General features: G+C 39.3%; 1 protein-coding gene across 1 annotated transcript; it reads left to right on the top strand.

Annotated features, from left to right (window-relative positions):
- Nucleotides 1-10,493: 10,493 nt before the first annotated feature.
- On the top strand, nucleotides 10,494-13,607 carry LOC125003926. The gene is made up of 2 exons (XM_047578193.1): nucleotides 10,494-10,628; nucleotides 12,717-13,607. Exon 2 carries the CDS (start codon nucleotides 12,726-12,728, stop codon nucleotides 13,605-13,607), a length of 882 nt encoding a protein of 293 aa, XP_047434149.1. The 5' UTR covers nucleotides 10,494-10,628; nucleotides 12,717-12,725.
- Nucleotides 13,608-26,665: the final 13,058 nt, after the last annotated feature.

Genomic DNA, 26,665 nt, shown 5'->3' with positions numbered 1-26,665 from the left:
TTTTACTGAAGCAGCAGTCAAACGGTCTCTTGGTTCTGGGACTTTCGTCCCTCCCGTCCCTCCATAGGGCCCAGCAGTACGGCCTGGGCCTCCAGCAGAGTGGTGTCGGTCTTGCCCCCCAGGAAGCGGGCGGTGAGCTCCATGTCCTGCAGCCGCAGACGGACCCTGGTTCCCCGCTTCAGCTTGTCTCCTCCCTCCGCCGGCCGCCGACCCACACAATGGAACTTCCCCCCGAAGTCGATGTACAGGTCGTCCTTTTTCTGTTGGTTGGTTTGTAGTATGGTTTACAAATACAAAACACTTCGGTGTCATGTGGGATTGCCTCTTCTCCCAGGTTCACCTCTTTCAGACCATAGTGAACATTGGTCTGCTCAGCATAGGCAAGTTGCAGTATTAAATATTCCCTGTTAGTTACTTCTGGTTGTAATTTGGATAATTTTATTTCCTGGTGTTTTCTCTGCAGACCTCCCTGGTTGACGTGGAGCAGGTCCACCCCTCACCTCCATTCCTATTTTCTGATGAGGAAACCCGGGAGGAAAACGTTTCGCTTGGAATAAACTGATAGACAAAGAGAAGGTGAGGACTTGGAGAACCTGGAGGACAACACAGCAGCCATTGAACATTGATTGATCAAAAACTATATGACCTAACAAAATGTGGATTAATCAAACATATTCCTGTTTAATTTCTGTTCGATGAAATTTGATGATTTTAATCACACATAAATCTACAATGAATCAAATGGATCAAACTGTTTGATGAGTTCTTGAATGACTCTGTATCACTTTATTCTGATGATTCTCTGATTTAATAAAGTTTCTCCAGCATCTCAAACACCTTTGACTCATTCAGAACTTATTTTGACAGTTTTTCATGGAACATTAAGAGGAACAAGAAATAAAGAGTAGAAGTGAAGTGTGGATTCATGGATAAATTTAAAAGCTTTCTCAACTGACTCTGATTCTGCAAACATTCTGTTGTCATCAAACAAGGAATATTATTCAATGCATCAAACAACTTGAACACAGTCCAGAAGCTGCATCTAGTAGATTTAACACGTAAACACTGGATTCCTGATGGTGGTTTCAGGAGAAAGAAATTAAATTATCAGCCCACGTCTTGAAAACAAGCCTCCATTGTCTTTGTCTTTCTGGCAGCAGGGGCGCCATAAAAATACCGTAAAATAACGGAAAATTACTTTCTTGTAAAAATACAGATATTTTCCATAATTATAAATACAGTTTGTACATGTAATTTTAACAAGATTTTGTCGTATTTTCACGTTATTTTAACATATATTTAGAAACATTTTCACATGTTAAAACAATTAGATCACCTAGAAATATGGTAAATAATGTTGTATTACGAACAATAATGCGTAAATTTACAGAAATGTGCTGTCATTAATCGGTTTTAATGACATTATTTTATGGGAAGAGATTGTATGACAATTTATATTTGATGTAATACATACATGTAATACATGTGTTTATGACACAAAATAATGTGATTAATCTTTCAAAACACGTCAAAAAACTGTTGCAAAACTAGATATTTGGTTAGACTGCAAGAATTTACTGTTAATTTTAGAAAACATCAAATGGATATTTAATTGTTTTACGTTGTTTTTAATGTTTAATTACAAACATTTTACATTTTAAAATAATGAAATTACCCATAAAGACGGCAAATTAACATTGTTATATGAATAATAACGCTTAAAGTTACAGAAATGTGCTATATTCGATTAGATGTAATATAACAGTATACAACAATAATTTGATATTTTCAAAACATGAGAACATGAGAAAAAATGAGACCAAGCTGAACAAGAACAGCTACAATTTCCCATTCTCCGTATTTTTATTCAACTGTAGCAGGTAGCCATTATTACAGCAATATTAAAAATCTATTCAATTAAAATGACTGGTTCTGAAACAAAAACAAAACCAAAACCAAATTCAACGGAACTGTTACTGAAAGAAAAAAGTTTAAAAAAATAAAAATAAAAAAAAAAATAGTTGAGTTAACAATTTACATACAAGTCACCATACATCCACAACACTGATTAGAAACTCGGTAAAACATCACTGGAAATAAATCCATACTCTATACCAGGGGTCGGCAACTCTCAACACTCAAAGAGCCATTTGGAAAGAAAACACTGGGAGCCACAAAACCCATTTGACATCTAAAATGAAGATAACACTGCATATATCGTTTTCACCTCTATGCTAGGCCCATGTTGCATTTATGAAATGAAATAACGGCTACAGAGACAACGAAATTGCATTATGCATACATAACAGGGATTTATCCATGGTTGGCTTACCTGGGGTCGAAAAGTTCAATAAATAGTGGGCTGGACCTGCAGGCGGGTGTCGTATGTCGGCAGTTGTGGCGTATATTTTGTGCAACAAAAAATTAAATACATTTTATTTTAATGTTAAAAGATAACCATCAATTCAAATTTAGAATTATATTTAAAAAACTAATGCACTAAATAAAAATACATTTGAATTAAATACTCAAAAGCAACTAGTAAATGAGCTGCAATGCACTGTGGGAGTTCAGTGTTTTTTGGTTGATATTACAACCGTGAGTGTGGTGTGGCATTCAGTGTCATTCAGTTGTTGTGTAACTCTCGCTCGTTCACTGATGAGTGACTAGTTACTAACTGCCTCGCTATTCTGAGGCAGTTAGTTAGCGTGAAAAAGTGAACGGCTTTGATCAGTGTCCTTGCTCTGCACCGCTCGCTGCAGAGAGCTGCAGCAGAGGAACGAAAGAACTGCATGTGGCTCTGGAGCCGCGGGTTTCCGACCCCTGCTCTATACAGCTGACGAGGTGTGGTGTCCATACTTGAACTACTTGTTGATCGTAGAGAAGTTGCGGTTTCTGAGCTGTAACCACCTGAAGAGAAGACAGAAAACATTAGCGGTTATTAAATAATAACAGCTAATAACAGTTTAAGAGGCAGGACCAGGATAAAGGTGCAAGAATATACAGCCTTTTCCAACACCACAGCAGTCACACGAGTCCCACTATAGATGACACCGTTTCTTTGGGACAGACAAGCTTGCAAGATCTCAACATAACACACTACAAAGAAAATACACACCAGGCTGACTATACATGGGAACTAAATGAACAACATATTGTTGTTGAGGGAACTATTGCTACTGCTGGATACAAAAGTCATTTTTTTATGTACATTGTGATAAAGTATCCTGTGTTCATCCCATAATCCCATCCCATCATTAGTTGTGTGTCTGACATACAGAATTTAAACTGTGAGCCTCTGAGTGCGTCTATCTTTGCTCATCATTGACTCCAATGCAAAGATTTTGTCACAGAAGCAGGGGCTCCAAGTGTGTGTGTGTGTGTGTGTGTGTGTAGTTTGTGGTGTTTGTGTGCGGTGTGTGTGTGTGTTTGTACTGTGTCTGTGTGTGGTGTGTGTGTGTACTGTGTGTGGTGTGTGTGTGTGTCTGTACTGTGTCTGTGTGTGGTGTGTGTGTGTGTGTACTGTGTGTGGTGTGTGAGTGTGTACTGTGTGTGTGTACTGTGTGTGGTGTGTGTGTGTGTATGTTAGTGTGTGTGTACTGGGTGTAGTGTGTGGTGTTTGTGTGTACTGTGTGTGTGGTGTGTGTGTGTGTGTGTGTGTACTGTGTGTGGTGTGTGTGCGGTGTTTGTTTGTGTATGTGTGTGTGTGTGCGTGTATGTGGTGTGTGTGTGTACTGTGTGTGGTGTGTGTGTGGTGTGTGTGTGTACTGTGTGTGTGTGTGTGGTTTGAGGGATGTTTTTCATGAGTTTTTTACTGCCTTTTATGGTGAAATACCTTTTAAATCAACATCTCATTCATCAGTGTGAACATTTATTGAGTAACTGCGACACAACAGAACATATGACTGAGGAGAAGATGATGTGAGTTGACCAGACTCTCTCTGATATCCAGCTCTGTAGCGTTCAAGATGTTAAAACTAAATAGTACAACACAGTCAAACCCAAGTTCCATGTGTGGGCCATTGTATTATTAATATTATTATATTATATTATTATCCATTATGGATTTGGAATTGGGCGGCACTGATGCCTCCCAGCGAGAAGGTCGGGGTTTGAGTCCAGCTCAGGTGACCATGGGCCTCTTGGCTGCTTCTCTGACCAGTGCTCTCCTCGCTCGCTCTGTCAGTTTAGGTGGACGGCCATGTCTTGGTAGGTTTGCAGTTGTGTCATACTGTTTCCATTTTTGATGATGGATTGAACAGTGGTTCTTGAGATGTTCAAAGCTTGGGATATTTTTTTTATAACCTAACCCTGCTTTAAACTTCACCACAACTTTATCCCTGACCAGTCTGGCGAGTTCTTTGTTCTTCATGATGCTGTTGTTCACTAGTGCTCTCTAACAAAACACCAAGGCCTTCACAGAACAAGTGTTTTTATACCATGAGTAAATTACTCACAGGAGGAGTCAATTTGCTAATTAGGTGACTTTTGAAGGCAATTGATTGCACTGGATTGTATTTAGGGGTGTCAGAGTACAAGGAGCTGAATACAAATGCACACCTCACTTTTCAGATTTATATTTGTTTAAAATTTTGAAAAATTATTTTCATTCCACTTCACAATTATGTGCTACTTTTTGTTGGTCTATCATATAAAATCTCAACTACAATCACATCAAAGTGATTGTAAGGTCACAAAATGTGAAAAAGTTCAAGGAGTAGTAAAGGCGACGGTGGCAATAACAGGAAAGTATGATACTGCTGCCACAAGATTGACCTACCAGAACAACCAACTCATCAATGCAGGAACAAAAAATACAGATAACAGATTCCGTGGAATGAGTTAAAGTACATGGGCGAATCAGTTTTACCCACCTAAATTTCTTTGGAAAACTCCAACCCACGGCATGTGATTTCCCAGCATTCAGTGCACTCATTTTAGGTTTTCCCCGGTCCGGGGATCCTCCTTAGTGAACCTGGATGAAGAGGGCAATAAAATCTTTTCCATAACGACAGTCATCACTGTAAGAAAAATATTATTATAGCATTACAGTAAGTGGAACAGAAGTGGCAAAAGCTAGCAGGCAAAGTCAAGATGTAAATTAAGGTTGATTGGGTGGAGCTGGGGACGGAGGTGGGTGGGTGGGGTCAGAGGTCAGGGGTCATGGACTAAGGAATGACATTTCTACAATAATAATAATATTTATAAAAACGATATTAAAATAATATCTGACGGCATTCAATAAAGGCGGACATTTCTAGCGATCCTGTATAAGAGACCGATATAACAAATAACCATTAATTTTTTTTCGAATCTCAAAGTGCCGAATCCTGCAGCAAAATTGACGTTACATTAAAAACCGAAATAAGACCATTAAAAATCTAGTCTAAATGAAATAAAATCAAACCTCCTTATTGTGCAGTGTCACATTGACAGTCGTCCTCATAGCACGAAATAACTTCCAATTGAAATACATCAGTTTGAAATTCGTTTCGAGCGGCATGAAAATTTGAGAAAAATCGGCAGGCACCAAACAATAGATTAATTTTCGTGACAGTTTCACATCCACTGTGAGACCGGGTTGGCATCTAACCGCTTCTTCATACAGGATCGCTAGAAATGTCCGCATTTATTGAATGCCGTCAGATATTATTTTAATATCGTTTTTATTTATATTATTATTATTGTAGAAATGTAATTCTTTAGTCCATGACCCCTGACCTCTGAACAAACCCTACAGCACTAAAGATTTGCCTCTGTTCTTCTTGTGGTTGCTATCAAATCACCTCCTGACCTCTGACCCTGAATCACCTCACCAACCCAAAGGCACTTTTAGGAGCCACATCTCTAGGACCACGCCGTGCCACTTTTGTGGCCTGTTTCATGTGTTTCATGTGTTTGTGTAATGTGCTCAGAGCATTGATAATCATTCTGATTATGTGTGTTGGTTTAAATGAAAATAAAGTGAACTAAATGCATTCCTTTTGTCTTTACTGTCCAGGCTCTCATTTCATTGTGCCTCATATTTGTTTATAATAGTCTTATATCCACAACACCTCATTTGCACTAATTTACCTAAAGCTGACAAATAACACCTATGATATTAACATTGTGCATATGGGGCAAAGATGCCAGACTCAGGACTTAGTTCATTGCACCTTTTGATTACTCATAGTAACTTATATCTGTTAATAATAGTGTCATATTGTTGTCACTTTATTTAGAGCTGACAAATAGCGCTTATGATATTGCATAGCTGTTTATAAGTGTGTGCTGTAGGGAGAGGTAAACATTATTATGACTTTATTACATATACTTATAACTACAGATATAAAGCACTATAGGTGAAGTCAAAAGTCATTATGCATCACTATGCACATTTAGCAAAGCAAAGTAGTTATGATGCATCATAAAATGAACAAGTAACTAGGCAGATATTGACATATTTATAATGCACTATTCAGATTAAAATTACAATCATTCAAAACCAGTTGTCATAATGCATCATGAAGTTGGTTATGACGACTTGTGAATATGTATAGATGGGAATAATGACCATTATAATGCTTTATAGACACCTTATAAAATATTATGAGTGCATTCATAGGGCATTATAAATACAACCTTCATAGAAAGTGTTACCGAGTTTTGGTATGTTGGTGACGAGTTGTGGTGGCTGTATGCAGTTCTGGAGCACTGGGATTTTCTTTCTGATTGTCTTGGTCACCTGTAGGTATTGGAGGAAGTTTCCATTTCTTATTTCAAACGTATCAAATAAATCTGTATGATTCATAAGTAAGTTCCCCTGGAAGAGGTGATGGAGGCGGGTAATTCCTTTATGCTTCCAAGTGCTGAGGTGAAGAGGGACTTTGTTATTCACAAACTGCCTGATGACAGTTCTAAATCATTGCGCTGGCTCAAACGCTTTGTTAACCGTGGAAACAGAATCACAGACACAGACTCTGTCCAGTCCACCAAGGAAGGAGGAGAATATACAGTGTTGCCAGTTTTAGGAGAAACTATCTGTGGAAATTTTGCATGATTCTCTGGAGACACACGCGATAATAAGTGCACTGGCCTTCTGAAATTATACTTTGTATCATGTAACGTTAAATAGTCCACTCAGCCACTTCTTGTGAAAAATGTATGATTTAAACAGTAAAAAACAACATTAACGTATTAATAATTGACCTAATATTTATTTATTTCGTGAGTGACCATAGCATAAGCGGGGTAATGCCCTTCGAGGTGTCCATTATACGAAATTAATGGACTTCGCTTACAAAATATGCTCCCCGAACAATATTGAGTAAAACATAAAAAAACATACAATACTATAATAGACAGTGACAGGAAAAAACAGCGGTAGCAAAATATGACGGTTCACCTGGAGCTCCTCAGTCGCCAGTAAGTCTGTCGTTCTCTTTTGTTCATCTAGGACCCTGTGGCATTAAATTTTATCTTGTACTTTATGACAACCGACTAACTGCAACGTTACTATGAAAAGAGTAAATAGTAAATATTACATTTTTGGGTAGCTAAGCTTAGCTAAAGTTTGTAGACTGTGTCGGTCCTTACAAAGCACAAGACAGAGTTTGACGCTGCAGGGTCCTGCGAAAATGCGTTTACATGCATGTGAAAAAAACAAATTATTGCCTAAATCGGACTTTAACAGGAGAACTTAAGTGCATGTAAACACAAGTTCTCATTATCCGATTGAGGCGCCCAGATAATGCGATTTAATTGGAGTTGTCAATCGGATAATGTGTATGCGCATGGTCCACCACCGCTGCGCTGGCATGTGACCCCGGAACAAAAACGTCCAAGAAAAGCCGATTGCAGAAGAAGAAGAAGAAGTAGAAGAGAAACGGAGCCATCTGAGGGATAGTGCAGATCTTACATGCACCAGAAGTAGCGCGAATATTACGTACAGGATTAAAAAAATGTAGTATTATACGTCTGGTTGTTGTTTGAAATGCCGGTCGGCCGCATGAACGACTCTTGTTTATTATATCACGTAAAAGGGAAATCGGGCCGTATTAACGTGATATTAACCCACTGAAAAGACACGTATTGCCACCTAGTGTGGAAGAGGAGAACAGTTATTCGATTTTCTTGCGCTGCATGTAAACTGGGGCAAGGACTGTAGTGAGGAAGTCGAATTTTGAGCATAGCTCGATTAAAATCTGCATGTAAACGCACTGACAGGCAGCAGCTGCAGAGACCACCGCTATTAGTCTCAGCCTGGAGGCACATTCACACGTTCCCTAGCCCCAAACCCTCCCCGCCAAGATCCTGCCAGTAAGTTGGCAGCTAGCGCGTAAGTTAGCGCTGATGCCTCCCAGTGAGAAGGTCCAGGTTCGAGGTCCGACTTTCTTTCTGGGTGGAGTTTGCATGTTCTCCCTGTGTCTGTGTGGGTTTTCTCCAGGTAATCCGGTTTCCTCCCACCTCCAAAGATATGCTCTTTAGGCTGATTGGTGACTCTAAATTGACCCTAGGTGTCACACCATGGTGAGGTCATGTTTTATTATTAGTGTGTTTGTCTCGTCATTTCCAGCCTTATTTTGGAAAGTAACTCTCCTCTCGTTTCTCCTTTGTTTCCTCCTTCTGGAGTGATTTTGTGTTTAGTCTTTCTTTGCTCATCCTCCCGTTATTTTGGAGTGATTCTTTGTTTTCCTAGTGTTCCTTTCCAGGTTTTGCTTCCTCCCTTTTGGAGCGCCTTTTGTTTGTCAGGGTTTTATTTTTCCCCTCCCGTTAGGTCAGGTTAATTTGTTCGTTAGTGTAGTTAGTATTGTGAGTTTCCTCCCTTTTGGAGCGCCTTTCGTTTGTAAGCTTTCATAGCCGTGAGAATCTTTGTTTTTTTTCCTCCTCTGGAGGGATTTTACTTTGATAAGATTTCATAGCCACGTCAGGAGTTTGTTTCATAGCACTTTTATTTACACTCTGTTTGAGTATCCTTCCCTGTTGATTCTGTGAAATAAAGTCACCTTAATTGCCAACCCTCTGCATCTGAGTCCTGCTTTGAGCCCGGCCTGACACTAGGTGTGACTGTGAATGGTTGTCTATGTGTTAGCCCTGCGATAGACTGGAGACCTGTCCAGGGTAGACCCCGCCTTCACCCGATGCCAGTAGCCCCTGGATTAAGCGCTATGGAAGATGAGATGTGATATCAAAACTGAAAAAAAAAAAAAAAAAAAAAAAAACAACGTAAAAAGATCGACAACTTTTGTTCTTGCCACATACTGCTGCCAGCTGCCCTGTCCCTGCTGAAGAAAAGCACAGCATGATGTTGCCACCAACATTTTTCACAGTGGGGATGGTGTGTTCAGGCTGATGAGCAGTGTTAGTTTTCCGCCACACACAGCACTTGTCATTTTGGCAAAAAAGTAAAATTTGGGTCTCACCTGACCAAAGCACCTTCTTCCACATGTTTGCGGTGCCCCCCACATGGCTAGTGGCAACTGCAAACAGGACTTCTTATGCCTTTCTTTCAACAATGGCTTTCTTCTTACCACTCTTCCATAAAGGCCAGATTTGTGGAGTGCACGACTTATAGTTGTCCTCTGGACAAATTCTTCCACCTGAGTTGTGGATTTCTGCAGCTACTCCACAGTGACCATGGGCCTCTTGGCTGCTTCTCTGACCAGTGCTCTCCTCGCTCTGTCAGTTTAGGTGGACTGCCATGTCTTGGTAGGTTTGCAGTTATGTCATACTGTTTCCATTTTTGATGATGGATTGAACAGTGGTTCTTGAGATGTTCAAAGCTTGGGATATTTTTTTAAATAACCTAACCCTGCTTTAATCTTCACCACAACTTTATCCCTGACCAGTCTGGCGAGTTCCTTGTTCTTCATGATGCTGTTGTTCACTAGTGCTCTCTAACAAAACACCAAGGACTTCACAGAACAGGTGTTTTTATACCATGAGTAAATTACTTACATAAGGAGTCAATTTACTAATTAGGTGACTTTTGAAGGCAATTGATTGCACTGGATTGTATTTAGGGGTGTCAGAGTACAAGGGGCTGAATACAAATGCACACCTCACTTTTCAGATTTATATTTGTTTAAAATTTTGAAATGTTATTTTCATTGCACTTCACAATTATGTGCTACTTTTTGTTGGTCTATCATATAAAATCTCAACTACAGTCACGTTAAAGTGATTGTAAGGTCACAAAATGTGAAAAAGTTCAAGGGGTATGAATACGTTTTCAAGGCACTGTATATCTGAACATTGCAAATGTCCAGCATTTGCAATGTGAACTTCTCATTGCACTTAGCATGTTGATTGCCAACTAATCAAGCAAAGAGTCAGCTCGCGGCAAAGGCAACGGCGGCAATAACAGGAAAGTATGTTACTGCTGCCACAAGATTAACTTACCGAAGCAACCAACTCATCAATGCAGGAACAAAAAATACAGATAACAGATTCTGTGGAATGAGTTAAAGTACATGGGCGAATCAGTTTTACCCACCTAAATTTCTTTGGAAAACTCCAACCCACAGCATGTGATTTCCCAGCATTCAGTGTGTTCTCTCTATATAAACCTGATGTGGTTCTGTGGTTCTGAACAGCAGCTTTGAGCCGACGACCGATTCAAACAGCCAACCACTGTCTGCAGACACGTAAGAGTTCAACTACTTTCTGATCATCTTTGGTGTCTCTTCATCTTGTTGTGTTTTAACATGTCTTCATCCAGTCAGACTGCACATCTACAGCTCATTTTAGGTTTTACTAAATGTATTTTTGTAAAATATTTGTGTATTCTTTGAATTTACTGTTCTGTCTTGAACGAGTAAATGATCATTTCTGTGTTTCTATTTTAAATGTAATCATATGTGTAGTTTGTTACTTCATGATTTCACTCTGAAAAAGCCCTTATTTTTCATTAATGCGCCTGATACAGTGGCAGCATGTCACCAGTAGCTCCGAGATGTTTACCTTTTTAGGTTATTCTTAGCGCGATAGTGGTCATTTTATTTGTCTTACTTGTCCTTCTCTTTTTTGTGCCGAAAAACCAGTCACCATGGTTTTTGACAGTTTGTTGTCTTATTGTGGCACTTTTTTGTAATTTTTTTTTTCTGGATTTTTCATATGGGGCCAGAACACTGACTTCAATCTTTGGCATTGTAACAAAAGTTGTCTGTCTTTTACGACGTCACTTTTTTTCAATCTCACTGTCTCACAATTTTGTCAGTAACACCAGTAACTGCTGTGTTGCTCCCAAGTCCAAGCTCTACCAGAACTATCTCAGGATAAAAAACAAGATGGAAAGCTTGAAAACATGGAGTGGACCATGTCTCTAGACTTTAACCCCATGGAGCTGGTTTGTCATAAACTGGACAGAAGAGTGAAAGCACAGCTCCCTACAAGTGACACACATTTCTGGGTAGACAAACATTGGATTTCCATTTTAGAAAGACAGAATGTCACATTAAATCAGACAAAGATGGGTGCTCTGATTTTGGGTTATATATTGATTCCATGATTTTTTTTTAACAACTGCAGTAGTTTTATTTCGTGTATGCTTTCTATGGAGTGTTCTCAAAACTTTTGACCACTAGTGTACGTGGTTTAGCATATTGGACTTTTCAGTTCCACTTCCGTCAAAACTAAAGTACACAGTATGATCCCAGAAATGCTGATGAGTGATAACTTTGTCATATATTGGGGTTAGATGTCAATGTTGTCCCATTATGGAGTGAACATCTAGCATTTGCTTCACATCTGTGGGGGGTTTCTGAGGCAATGAACCATAAGACTGGTTGTTGTGGTGGTAGTCGTCTTTCTGCTTTGCTGGATGGACACTGCTGTGATGGCTGATTCATTCTTCAGGACCAGCATCATGCCCAACCAGTGCCCAGCTGTGACTGCAGTGGATCAAGCTTACTCCACACTTATGTCCACACAATCAATTTCAAAGGAGTGCATTGAGTACTGGGAGAATAATTTGATGAGACGTTGTTGAACTATAATTATACCATGGTCCTCGATTCTGATTGGCTGCAGGGTGTACATTAAAAGTGGACAATGGACACTCATAAAGACGTTCCGGACAAATTGCCTGATGACAGTTCTAAATCACTACGCTGGCTCAAACGCTTTGGTAACTGTGGAAACAGAAACGCAGACACAGACTCTGTCCAGTCCACCAAGGAAGGAGGAGAATATACAGTGTTGCCAGTTTTTGGAGAAACTATCTGTGGACTCTGTGGAAATTTTGCATGATTCTCTGGAGACACACGCAATAATAAGTGCACTGGCCTTCTGAAATTATATTTTGTATCATGTAACGTTAAATAGTCCACTCAGCCACTTCTTGTGAAAAATGTATGATTTAAACAGTAAGAAACCACATTAACGTATTAATAATTGACCTAATATTTATTCATTTCGTGAGTGACCATAGTATATGCGGGGTAATGCCCTTCGAGGTGTCCATTATACAAAATTAATGGACTTGGCTTATAATATATGCTCCCTGTACAATATTGAGTAAATCACAAAAAAAATAGACAATACTATAATAGACAGCATTATGATTTATTTTTTATTTTATTTTAATCTTAGCTACTACACCATTTTAATCTATTTTATCTTTCTTTTCACTTTTGGTTTTTAAAAGTGAAACTAAGCTATTGTGGCCAAGTAATTTCCCTTGTGGATCATTAAAGTCTGTCTAAGTCTAAATCCTTTCTCTTTATTTGATGCAGGAAATCAAAATGACCACCTACATCACTGAACTCGCTGTGTCTCTGAATGAAGCTGAAGAGAGTCAGCTCCGTAAACGAAACTTCCAGAAAATTTGTGTTAATCTGTACCAAGGAGCCGGAGAAAATGGCATCTACCTTTGGTACAAAACAGGAAGCTCTGGCCCAATCACCAGGATCCAGTTTTCATTCACCTCCGCAATGACTAAGGGTCTGAACAACACAGGGTACACGATGATCGACAAAGATCTCAATGCTGGAACAGAGGGGGACAACATCTACCTGTGGTTCTACAATGGTTCCTCAGAGTACGATGTTCCCATCGTGAGCATTGATGTCTCGCTAACAGATGATGCCCAGAAGTTTAAATCCGGCTGGGAGAGATCAGCCTGTGATCTGAAACGTGATGCTGGAGGAAAGATGATCTACCTGTGGGTGAAGAGAGAGAAACCAACGTACATCTGTGACATCACTGCCACTGAGGGTTTTGGAGGAGATGATGAGCACTTCAAGAACGGGTTCATCCGAGTGGATGAAGACATCAGCAGAGGTGCAGGAGGATCCTATGTCTTTATCTGGTTCCGTCTGACCACTGAGAGTCAGAAGGCCATCAGAGATCTGCAAATCTCCATCAATCATGATCAATATGTCAACTATCAAAACCATGGCTATCAGATGGTGAACATGGATCTCAACCAGGGTACCGGAGGAAACCAGGAGTTCCTGTGGTACAAGAAAGATCCCAAGTGCGGCAACCCCGTCAAAGATTTCACTCTGATCGTCGGCAGCGGTTTCATTGCTCCATTCAAGAGGGCCGGGGTCGTGGTCATCGACAAAAGTGTCAATACAGGAAACCGCAGCTACTATGACATGTACCTGTGTTATTATGTCTGAGAGTTGTCATGGTAACAGAGCTGAGCATGCTCACTGAGGAGAAACAGAATCAAACATATTCCTGTTTAATTGCTTTGTCTGATGAAATTGGATGATTTTAATCACATATAATCTACAATGAATCAAATGAATCAAACTGTTTGATGTGTTCTTGAATGACTCTGTATCACTTTATTCTGATGATTCTCTGATTTAATAAAGTTTCTCCAGCATCTCAAACACCTTTGACTTGTTTTTCATTGAACATCACGAGCTTTAAATAAAAAATACAGTTAAATACATGAGTGGATGATTTACTGGATGTTCAGGATGAATTAATCGATGATGAATGGATGGATTGAGCCATTAATCAAGGTATTAATGTTAGAGAATAATAACTGAACCAGTCCTAATACCACCATGAGGCCCTGCAGTCCTTATATGCCTCTTGTAGACTTTTAATTTATTTACTAAAGTGTATCAAACAGCTGGTCTGAAATAAATCGGAGGGTAGCTCCATGGTATAATTCACAGTTGCGTAGTTCGGAAGCTGGAAAGAATGTGTCCCGCTTCACTGATTTCTGTCTGATATTTCCAGGTTAGCTACTCGCTTTTTCCGTTACTTCAGATGGTTATAAGCTAATATGAATCCCCGGTGATGTGTGGTCCATAAGCTAAAGGCTTGTAAAGTGTGTGAGTAAAGTGTCACGGTACATGACTCGTGTAGTAGAGAAAATGGCGACTGACACCAAAGCCAAATGTTTACTTTCGTTTGTTTCTTTCGGCTCCTGGGCATTTGTAGATTATTATGGCATGTGTGAAAAACAATGCGTGTATGTGGTACATTATTCGAATTGGGGCATTTGTGGGTTGTTGCTGTGTAAAAAAACAGTTGCGTGTGTAGCGCATTGCTTGAAATGCTAAAGCTAAAGCTAATGCTAATGTGCAGGTTAGGGCCATAAATCCAGCTACGGCTACATCCTTGTTGAAGGGCACAAGTAAATCACAAACAATGAGAAGTTCACGGGTTAAAGCGGCAAGTTATGAGTCAGACATGTTTATTATTTCAGTTTGGGTTCAGTTGTGTAAAGAGAGATTTATTCTGTCATATTAAGTGAGGACTTCTGTACACTTAAAGAAAATACTCTTTTGATCAGAGATAAAGAAGATGTGTGTGGATACATGATTGGTGATAGACAGATGACATGACTATCGAGGGAAATGTTTATCTTTGGTTTGATACAAACTCTGATGCGTTTATTCCTTGAAAATATGAAAGTATATTTATTTAATGTGAATGTTATCTTAAAATGGTTAATATCAGTGTTGCTTTGAAAACGCATGGTTCTCCGAATCTTCCAATAAAACAAGATTATACAGGTCATTTTATTTTTCCTCTGCAGCAGAACTTCATCTCTAACCCGGACCTCTTCTTCTTCATGGTGTTAATGTGTCAGTGGAGAATCACTTCATTACCCATGAATCCAGAGTCAGGACTACACACCACTTTAATATTAACTTAATTATTTAACTGGAACCAGAACATCAGCTGGAACATTTTGAACACACTGTAGTCGACTTGATAGTTATCAGTCCAAATCCACTGGATCCCAAATTGATCAAGTATCTGTGGGATGATCCACTGCATTTGAACATCTACAGGAAGGCTCCGGGACCACATGGAGTGTCTCTGTCCTGTCTAAAAGTCTTCACTCCAATCTTCAACAGCTCTGTGGAGTTGTGTGAGGTCCACTCCTGCCTCGAACGCTCCACCATCATCCCAGTCCCCAAGAAGTCCCCCATCACAGGATTAAGTGACTACAGACCAGTCGCCCTGACGTCTGTAAAAAAATAGTATATATATGTATATATGCTATTGTTTATTCTGAAAGTCTATTATATTGTACAGTATTTCTATTTTTGTGTACGTTTTAATTCTTTTACTTATTCAAGTGTTGTCTTTCATTTTGTTGTGCCATTGAGCAAAGTGTCCGGAGTCAAATTCCTTGTATGTGTTCACATACCTGGCCAATAAAGCGGATTCTGATGAAGCTTGTCTCCTCCCTCCGCTGGCCGCCGACACACGCAATGAAACCTCCCCCCGAAGTCGATGGACAGGTCGTCCATTTTCTGTTCAAGTATGGTTCACAAAAACAAAACACTGGCTGTTTCAATCAGTCGCTCGACTCAAAGCTGCTGTTCAGAACCACAGAATCACATCAAGTATCTACATAGAGAACGCTATGAATGCTGGGACGTCACCTCCTGTGGGTTGGGGTTTCCACCCACATACTGTGATAGTCATTCGACAGAATCTGTTATATGCATTTTTATTTCCTTCTGAAATAAATTGGTGTGAACTTAGCCGTCACAATAGAGGTGAGGTCATAAAAAGTTGTAGAGAATTCATTGTTATCAATGACCTTTAGTTAATCTGCAGTATTACCTAACTTTGTTCTTAGGAACACCTTTGTATTCCTGCACGTGTCCAATAAATTTTGTGCCAGCATTATAACATCTAAACAGCCAAAATCAGGTGTTTCATTTATTTGTCACCTTATTATTTTTCACCACTGGTTTCACAACTCTATCAGCAACATTGGATATGAATAAAAACATTGAAATAAAGTTGTTTATCTTCAGTGCCTTGTAAAAGTATTCATACCCCTTGAACTTTTTTCACATTTGCCACCTTACAACCACAGACTTAAAGGTTTTTTATTCAGATTTTATGTGGTTGATCAACGCAAAGTAGCACATAATTGTAGAGTGGAGCGGAAAGGATACATAGCTTTCAAAATTTTAATCAAATAAAAAGCTGAAAAATGTGGTGTGCATTTGTATTCAGCCCTCCTGCATCAATACTTTTTGCTCACATTCTTCTTTGCAAAATAGCTCAAACTCAGCCAGATTGGATGGAGAGCATTTGTGAACAGCAATTTTGAAGTCCTGCCAAAGATGCTTAATGGGATTTAGGTCTGGACTTTGACTGGGCCACACGTGAATATTCTTTGATCTAAACCATTCCATTGTAGCACTGGCTTTATGTTAAGGGTCATTGTCTTGATAGAAGATGAATCTCCTTCCCAGTCTCAAGTCTTTTGCAGCCTCCAACAGGTTTTCTTCCAGGATTGCCATGTATTTAGCTCCATCCATCTTCCCATCAACTCTGACCAGCTGCCCTGTCCCTGCTGAAGAAAAGCACAAAATGATGTTGCCACCACCATGTTTCACAGTGGGGATGGTGTGTTCAGGGTGATGAGCAGTGTTAGTTTGCCGCCACACACAGCACTTTGCGTATTGGCAAAAAAGTTAAATTTTGGTCTCACCTGACCAAAGCACCTTCTTCCACATGTTTGCGGTGCCCCCCACATGGCTTGTGGCAACTGCAAATGGGACTTCTTATGCCTTTCTTTCAACAATGGCTTTCTTCTTGCCACTCTTCCATAAAGGCCAGATTTATGGAGTGCAAAACTTATAGTTGTCCTCTGTACAAATTCTTCAACCTGAGTTGTGGATTTCTGCAGCTCCTCCACAGTGACCATAGGCCTCTTGGCTGCTTGAACAGTGGTTCTTGAGATGTTCAAAGCTTGGGATATTTTTTTAACAACCTAACCCTGCTTTAAACTTCACCACAACTTTATCCCTGACCAGTCTGGCGAGTTCCTTGTTCTTCATGATGCTGTTGTTCACTATTGCTCTCTAACAAAACACCAAGGCCTTCACAGAAGAGGTGTTTTTATACCATGAGTAAATTACTCACAGGAGGAGTCAATTTACTAATTAGGTGACTTTTGAAGGCAATTGATTGCACTGGATTGTATTTAGGGGTATCAGAGTACAAGGGGCTGAATACAAATGCACACCTCACTTTTCAGATTTATATTCGTTTAAAATTTTGAAATATTATTTGCATTCCAAATCACAATTATGTGCTACTTTTTGTTGGTCTATCATATAAAATCTCAACTACAATCACGTTAAAGTGATTGTAAGGTCACAAAATGTGAAAAAGTTCAAGGGGTATGAATACGTTTTCAAGGCACTGTATATCTGAACATTGCAAATGTCCAGCATTTGCAATGTGAACTTCTCATTGCACTTAGCACGTTGATTGCCAACTAAACAAGCAAAGAGTCAGCTGGCGGCAAGGCGACGGTGGCAATAACAGGAAAGTATGTTACTGCTGCCACAAGATTAACTTACCGGAGCAACCAACTCATCAATGCAGGAACAAAAAATACAGATAACAGATTCCGTGGAATGAGTGAAAGTACATGGGCGAATCAGTTTTCCCCACCTAAATTTCTTTGGAAAACTCCAACCCACAGCATGTGATTTCCCAGCATTCAGTGTGTTCTCTCTATATAAACCTGATGTGGTTCTGAGGTTCTGAACAGCAGCTTTGAGCTGACGACCGATTCAAACAGCCAACCACTGTCTGCAGACACGTAAGAGTTCAACTACTTTCTGATCATCTTTGGTGTCTCTTCATCTTATTGTGTTTTAACATGTCTTCATCCAGTCAGACTGCACATCTACAGCTCATTTTAGGTTTTACTAAATGTATTTTTGTAAAATATTTGTGTATTCTTTGAATTTACTGTTCTGTCTTGAAAGAGTAAATGATCATTTCTGTGTTGCTATTTTAAATGTAATCATATGTGTAGTTTGTTACTTCATGATTTCACTCTGAAAAGGCCGTTATTTTTCAATAATGCGCCTGATACAGTGGCAGCATGTCACCAGTAGCTTCGAGGTGTTTACCTTTTTAGGTTATTCTTAGCATGGTAGTGGTCATTTTATTTGTCTTACTTGTCCTTGTCTTTTTTGTGCCGAAAACCAGTCACCATGGTTTTTGACAGTTTGTTGTCTTATTGTGGCACTTTTTTGTCATTTATTTTTTCTGGATTTTTCATATGGGCCAGAACACTGACTTTAATCTTTGGCATTGTAACAAAAGTTGTCTGTCTTTTACGACGTCACTTTTTTTCAATCTCACTGTCTCACAATTTTGTCAGTAACACCAGTAACTGCTGTGTTGCTCCCAAGTCCAAGCTCTACCAGAACTATCTCAGGATGAAAACAAGATGGAAAGCTTGAAAACATGGAGTGGACCGTGTCTCTAGACTTTAACCACATGGAGCTGGTTTGTCATAAACTGGACAGAAGAGTGAAAGCACAGCTCCCTACAAGTGACAGACATTTCGGGGTAGACAAACATTGGATTTCCATTTTAGAAAGACGGAATGTCACATTAAATCAGACAAAATGGGTGCTCTGATGAGTCCAAAGTTTAGAATAGATTTTGGGTTATATATTGATTCCATGATTTTTTTTTAACAACTTCAGTAGTTTTATTTCGTCTATGCTTTCTATGGAGTGTTCTCAAAACTTTTGACCACTAGTGTACGTGGTTTAGCATATTGGACTTTTCAGTTCCACTTCCGTCAAAACTGAAGTACACAGTATGATCCCAGAAATGCTGATGAGTGATGACTTTGTCAAATTTTGGGGGTAGACGTCCATGTTGTCCCGTTATGGAGTGAACATATAGCATTTCCTTCACATCTGTGGGGGGTTTCTGAGGCAATGAACCATGAGACTGGTTGTTGTGGTGGTAGTTGTCTTTCTGCTTTGCTGGATGGACACCATACCACACTGCTGTGATGGCCGATTCATTCTTCAGGACCAGCATCATGCCCAACCAGTGCCCAGCTGTGACTGCAGTGGATCAAGCTTACTTCACACTTATATCCACACAATCAATTTCAAAGGAGTGCATTGAGTACTGGGAGAATAATTTGATGAGACGTTGTTGAACTATAATTATACCATGGTCGGGTGAATCCTCGATTCTGATTGGCTGCAGGGTGTACATTAAAAGTGGACAATGGACACTCATAAAGACGTTCCGGTCAAATTGCCTGATGATAGTTCTAAATCATTGCGCTGGCTCAAACACTTTGGTAACCGTGGAAACAGAAACGCAGACACAGACTCTGTCCAGTCCACCAAGGAAGGAGGAGAATATACAGTGTTGCCAGTTTTAGGAGAAACTATCTGTGGACTCTGTGGAAATTTTGCATGATTCTCTGGAGACTCACTCAATAATAAGTGCACTGGCCTTCTGAAATTATACTTTATATCACGTAACGTTAAATAGTCCACTCAGCCACTTCTTGTGAAAAATGTATGATTTAAACAGTAAAAAACAACATTAACGTATTAATAATTGACCTAATATTTATTTATTTCGTGAGTGACCATAGTATATGCGGAGTAATGCCCTTCGAGGTGTCCATTATACAAAATTAATGGACTTCACTTACAAAATATGATCGCCGTAAAATATTGAGTAAATCACAAAAAAAATAGACAATACTATAATAGACAGCATTATGATTTATTTTTTATTTTATTTTAATCTTAGCTACTACACCATTTTAATCTATTCCCTTGTGGATCATTAAAGTCTGTCTAAGTCTAAATCCTTTCTCTTTATTTGATGCAGGAAATCAAAATGACCACCTACATCACTGAACTTGCTGTGTCTCTGAATGAAGGTCAAGAGAGTCAGCTCCGTAAACGAAACTTCCAGAAAATTTATGTTAATCTGAACCAAGGAGCCGGAGAAAACGGCATCTACCTTTGGTACAAAACAGGAAGCTCTGGCCCAATCACCAGGATCCAGTTTTCATTCACCTCCGCGATGACTAAGGGTCTGAACGACACAGGGTACACAAAGATCGACAAAGATCTCAATGCTGGAACAGAGGGGGACAACATCTACCTGTGGTTCTACAATGGTTCCTCAGAGTACGATGTTCCCATCGTGAGCATTGATGTCTCGCTAACAGATGATGCCCAGAAGTTTAAATCCGGCTGGGAGAGATTAGCCTATGATCTGAAACGTGATGCTGGAGGAAAGATGATCTACCTGTGGGTGAAGAGAGAGAAATCAACGTACATCTGTGACATCACTGCCACTGAGGGTTTTGGAGGAGATGATGAGCACTTCAAGAACGGGTTCATCCGAGTGGATGAAGACATCAGCAGAGGTGCAGGAGGATCCTATGTCTTCATCTGGTTCCGTCTGACCACTGACAGTCAGAAGGCCATCAGAGATCTGCAAATCTCCATAAATCATGATCAATATGTCAACTATCAAAACCATGGCTATCAGATGGTGAACATGGATCTCAACCAGGGTACCGGAGGAAACCAGGTGCTCCTGTGGTACAAGAAAGATCCCAAGTGTGTCAGCCCCATCAAAGATTTCACTCTGATCGTCAGCAGCGGTTTCATCGCTACATTCAAGGGGGCTGGGGTCCATGTCATCGACAAAAGTCTCAATACAGGAAACGGCAGCTACTATGACATGTACCTGTGTTATCATGTCTGAGAGTTGTCATGGTAACAGAGCTGAGCATGCTCACTGAGGAGAAACAGAATCAAACATATTCTGTTTAATTTCTTTGTTTGATGAAATTGGATGATTTTAATCACATATAATCTACAATGAATCTAATGAATCAAACTGTTTGATGTGTTCTTGAATGACTCTGTATCACTTTATTCTGATGATTCTCTGATTTAATAAAGTTTCTCCAGCATATCAAACACCTTTGACTTGTTTTTCATTGAACATCACGAGCTTTAAATAAAAAATACAGTTAAATACATGAGTGGATGATTTACTGGATGTTCAGGATGAATTAATCGATGATGAATGGATGGATGGAGCCATTAATCAAGGTATTAATGATAGAAAATAATAAATAAACCAGTCCTAATACCACCATGAGGCCCTGCAGTCCTTATGTGCCTCTTGTAGACTTTTAAGATATTTACTGAAGTGTATCAGAGAACTGGTCTGGAATAAATCGGAGGGTAGCTCGATGGTATAATTCACAGTTGCGTAGTTCGGAAGCTGGAAAGAATTTGTCTCGCTTTACTGATTTCTGTCTGATATTTCCAGGTTAGCTACTCGCTTTTTCCGTTACTTCAGATGGTTATAAGCTAATATGAATCCCCAGTGATGTGTGGTCCATAAGCTAAAAGCTCGTAAGTGTGTGAGTATAGTGTCTCGCTACGTGACTCGTGTAGTAGAGAAAATGGCGTCCGACACCGAAGACAAATGTTTACTTTCGTTTGTTTCTTTCGGCTCCTGGGCATTTGTGGATTATTACGGCATGTGTGAAAAACAATGCGTGTGTGTGGTACATTTTTCGAATTGGGGCATTTGTGGGTTGTTACTGTGTAAAAAAAAACAGTTGCGTGTGTCGTGCATTGCTTGAAATGCTAAAGCTAAAGCTAATGTGCAGGTTAGGGCCATAAATCCAGCTACGGCTACATCCTTGTTGAAGGGCACAAGTAAATCACAAACAATGAGAAGTTCACGGGTTAAAGCGGCAAGTTATGAGTCAGACATGTTTATTATTTCAGTTTGGGTTCAGTTGTGTAAAGAGAGATTTATTCTGTCATATTAAGTGAGGACTTCTGTACACTTAAAGAAAATACTCTTTTGATCAGAGATAAAGAAGATGTGTGTGGATACATGATTGGTGATAGACAGATGATATGACTAACGAGGGAAATGTTTATCTTTGGTTTGATACAAACTCTGATGCGTTTATTCCTTGAAAATATGAAAGTATATGTATATTTAATGTGAATGTTATCTAAAAATGGTTAATACCAGTGTTGCTTTGAAAACGCATGGTTCTCCGAATCCTCCAATAAAACAAGATCATACAGGTCATTTTATTTTTCCTCTGCAGCAGAACTTCATCTCTAACCCGGACCTCTTCTTCTTCATGGTGTTAATGTGTCAGTGGAGAATCACTACATCACCCATGAGTCCAGAGTCAGGACTACACACCAATTTAATATTAACTTAATTATTTAAGTGGAACCAGAACATTTGCTGGACTATTTTGAACACACTGTAGTCGACTTGATAGTTATCAGTCCAAATCCACTGAATCCCAAACTGATCAAGTATATGTGGGATGATCCACTGTATTCGAACGTCTACAGGAAGGCTCCGGGACCACATGGAGTGTCTCCGTCCTGCCTGAAAGTCTGCGCTGATCAGCCAGCTCCTGTCTTCACTCCGATCTTCAACAGCTCCGTGTAGTGTGAGGTCCCCTCCTGCCTCAAACACTCCATCATCATCCCAGTCCCCAAAAAGTCCCCCATCACAGGATTAAGTGACTACAGACCAGTTGCCCTGACGTATGTAAAAAAAATTGTAGATATATGTATATATGCTATTTTTTATTCTTAAAGTCTATTATATTGTACAGTATTTCTATTTTTGTGTACGTTTTAATTCTTTTACTTAATTCTTTCATTATGTTGTGCCATTGAGCAAAGTGTCCGGAGTCAAATTCCTTGTATGTGTTCACATACCTGGCCAATAAAGCGGATTCTAATGAAGCTTGTCTCCTCCCTCCGCCAGCCGCCGACACACGCAATGGAACTTCCCCCCAAAGTCGATGGACAGGTCGTCCATTTTCTGTTCAAGTATGGTTTACAAAAACAAAACACTGGCTGTTTGAATCAGTCGCTCGACTCAAAGCTGCTGTTCAGAACCACAGAATCACATCAGGTATCTACATAGAGAACGCTATGAGTGCTGGGACGTCACCTCCTGTGGTTTGGGGTTTCCACCCACGTACCGTGATACTCATTCCACAGAATCTGTTATATGCATTTTCATTTCCTTCTGAAATAAATTGGTGTAAACGTAGCCATCACAATAGAGGTGAGATCATAAAAAGTTGGCTGGCACATGTAATAGATGAATAAATGAATTACTGGTTGTCACAACTCAGAGCATTCCTGGTTTTCACCTGTATGTTGATACAAAGGTGTATAACTGTATTCAAATCCTGAAAATATTGATGAAGCCTTACAAAGACGAGCCTTAAAATGATTATGAATCATATTCAGACAGCTGTAGATCTGTAGTCTAACTGGATGAAGACATGTTGAAAATAAGATGAAGAAACACTACAGATGATTGTTACGGGGCGCTGATTGTAAAATTTGTCAATTTGCACAATTTAGCTCCAAAATACTAAAAAAATGAGGTGTCATTTTTTTTCACATTTACTAAATGTTAAATCTAAATCTAAATATTAAACCTAAATGTAAATGCTAAATATAAATGTTAAATGTAGCGCTGGGCAAAACTAAAGATTTAGCTAAAATGCTAATTGACCCTGCTGTTCAGCGGGAGTACCAAAATAAAAGCTTGCCATGTTCAGAGTTGGTGGAGCCCTGAGGAGACATTTCTGTTGAGATACATTAGCATTAGCTTTAGGATGATGTGGACTGTAAATGTCCAGCATGTACCTCGACGCTATACATGCTAAGCTACTTGAAGGACAATCTCACATCATAACACTGCTACTTAGTTTTGCCCAGTGCTACATTTAACGTTTAGATTTAACATATAGATTTAACATTTAGATTTAACAATTAACATTTAGATTTAACTCTAACAGTAAATGTGATAAAAAAAAAAATAAAAAAAAAAAATCACACTTTTTTTTTTTTTTGTATTTTGTAGTTAAATGTAGGAAAATTTGTGTGTTAATTTTTGTTCATGGGCTACTTTACAAAAGGGGCCCCATAGATCAGAAAGTAATTGAATGTTTACATGTCTGCAGACAGTGGTTTACTGTTCGAATCAGTCGCTCGACTCAAAGCTGCTGTTCAGAACCACAGAATCACATCAGGTCTCTACATAGAGAACGCTCTGAATGCTGGGACGTCACCTCCTGTGAGTTGGGGTTTCCACCCACGTACAGAATCTGTTATCTGCATTTTTATTTCCTTCTGAAATAAACTGGTGTAAACTTAGCTGACCCAATGGAGGTGAGGTCATAAAAAGTTGTAGAGAATTCATTGTTATCAGTGACCTTTAGTTAATCTGCAGTATTACCTAACTTTGTTCTTAGGAACACTGTGTATTTCTGCACGTATCCAATAAATCTTGTGGCAGCATTATAACATCTAAACAGCCCAAATCAGGTGTTTCATTTATTTATCACCTTATTATTTTTCACCACTGGTTTCACAACTCTATCAGCAACATTGGATATGAATGTTGAGGAGCCTGATAGCTGAAGGCTCTACCTCCCATTCTACTTTTAGAAACTCTAGGAACCACAAGCAGACCTGCACTTAGAGATCGTAGTGATCTGTTGGGACAGTATGGTACTATGAGGTCTTTCATAAATGATGGAGCTAGGCCTTTCAGAGCCTTGTATGTAAGAAGGAGGATTTTAAATTAAATTCTAAATTTTAAAGGGAACCAATGAAGAGAAGCTAACACTGGAGTAATATGATCTCTCTTGCTAATTCCTGTCAGTGCTCTTGCTGCAGCGTTTTGAATCAGTTGGAGGCTTTTTAAAGAGCTACTTGGACAGTCAGACAGTAACGAGTTACAATAATCCAGCCTGGAAGACACAAATGCATGAACTAGTTTTTCCACATCACTCTGAGACAGGATGTTGCTAATGTTGATGATATTACAAAGGTGAAAGAAAGCAGTCCTAGTCACCTGCTTTATGTGAGAATTAAAGGACATATCCTGGTTAAATATAACACCAAGGTTTTTCACAGTAGTACTGGAGGCCAAGGTAATGCCATCCAACAAAAGCAGGTGATTAGATAATGAATCTCTGACATGTTTAGAGCCAAATATGATAACTTTGATTTTGTCTGAGTTTAAAAGTAGAAAATTACAGGTCATCCAAGCCTTTATGTCTTTAAGGCATGGAGTGGCATTGGAGTTTAACCAGCTGATTAGTTTCATCTGGTTTCACAGATAAATATAGCTGGGTCTCATCTGCATAGCAATAGACGTTTATGCCATGCTTTCTAATTATATTGCCTAAGGGAAGCATGTATAATGTGAATAATATTGGTCCTAGCACAGAACCCTGAGGAGCCCCATAGCTTACTTTGGTATATATAGAAGAGTTGTTGTTTACATGGACAAACTTGAATCTGTCTGACAGATATGATTCAAACCAGTCTAGTGCAGTTCCTGTAATCTTGATCACACTTTCAAGTCTCAATAGTGTCAAATGCAGCACTGAGATCTAGCAGGACAAGTATATAGACAAGTCCACCGTCTGAAGCCATGAGGAGATCATTGGTAACTTAAAACCAGAGCTGTTTCTGTACTATGATGAGCTCTAAAACCTGACTGAAACTCTTCAAACAAACCATTCCTTTTTAAATGATCAAGCAACTGATTGACAACAACCCTTTCCAAAACTTTAGAGATAAAGGGAAGGTTGGAAATTGGCCTATAGTTGGCTAAAACATCTGGGCCAAGAGTGGGTTTTTTAAGTAATGGTTTAATTACAGCAGTGTTAAAAGAGTGGGGCACATATCCTGTTAATAAAGATAAGTTTATCTGATTTAATATGGAGGTATTAATTAATGGAAAAACCTCCTTGAGTAACTTAGTCAGGATGGGGTCTAGAAGACAAGTTGATGGTTCAGATGCTGTAATAACTGAAGTGAGCTCAGGAAGATCAATTAGAGAGAAAGAATCCAAATATTGACTAGGTCCTACAGAGGTTTCTAATGCCACCGCACTTACATCTTTGACAGATGGAAGGGTGCTATGAATTTTATCTCTAATGCCAACAATTTTATCAGTGAAGAAGCTCATGAAGTCATTACTGCTGAGGTCTGAAGGAATAGATGACTCAACAGAGCTGTGACTCTTTGTCAGCCTGGCTACAGTGCTGAAAAGAAATCTGGGGTTATTCTTGTTTTCTTCTATTAATGAAGAATAATATGCTGTCCTAATCTTACGAAGAGTTTTTTTTATAAGTTGTTATTATCTTTCCAGGCTATGTGAGCTTCTTCAGAACTAGTGGAATGCCAAATTCTTTCCACCCTTTCAAACTGCCTGCTTTGAACTACGCAACTGTGAATTATACCATGGAGCTACCCTCCTTCGATTTACCACCTTCTTTTTAAGAGGAGCAACTAGATTTAGAGTTGTACTAAGCGATGCTGTCGTGCTGTCAACAAAATAATCT

This window comes from Mugil cephalus, chromosome 2, assembly GCF_022458985.1.
Source record: "Mugil cephalus isolate CIBA_MC_2020 chromosome 2, CIBA_Mcephalus_1.1, whole genome shotgun sequence".
Lineage (NCBI taxonomy): Eukaryota > Metazoa > Chordata > Actinopteri > Mugiliformes > Mugilidae > Mugil > Mugil cephalus.
Note: the sequence above shows the minus strand (reverse complement) of the source record. Positions and strands in the feature narration are given on the sequence as shown.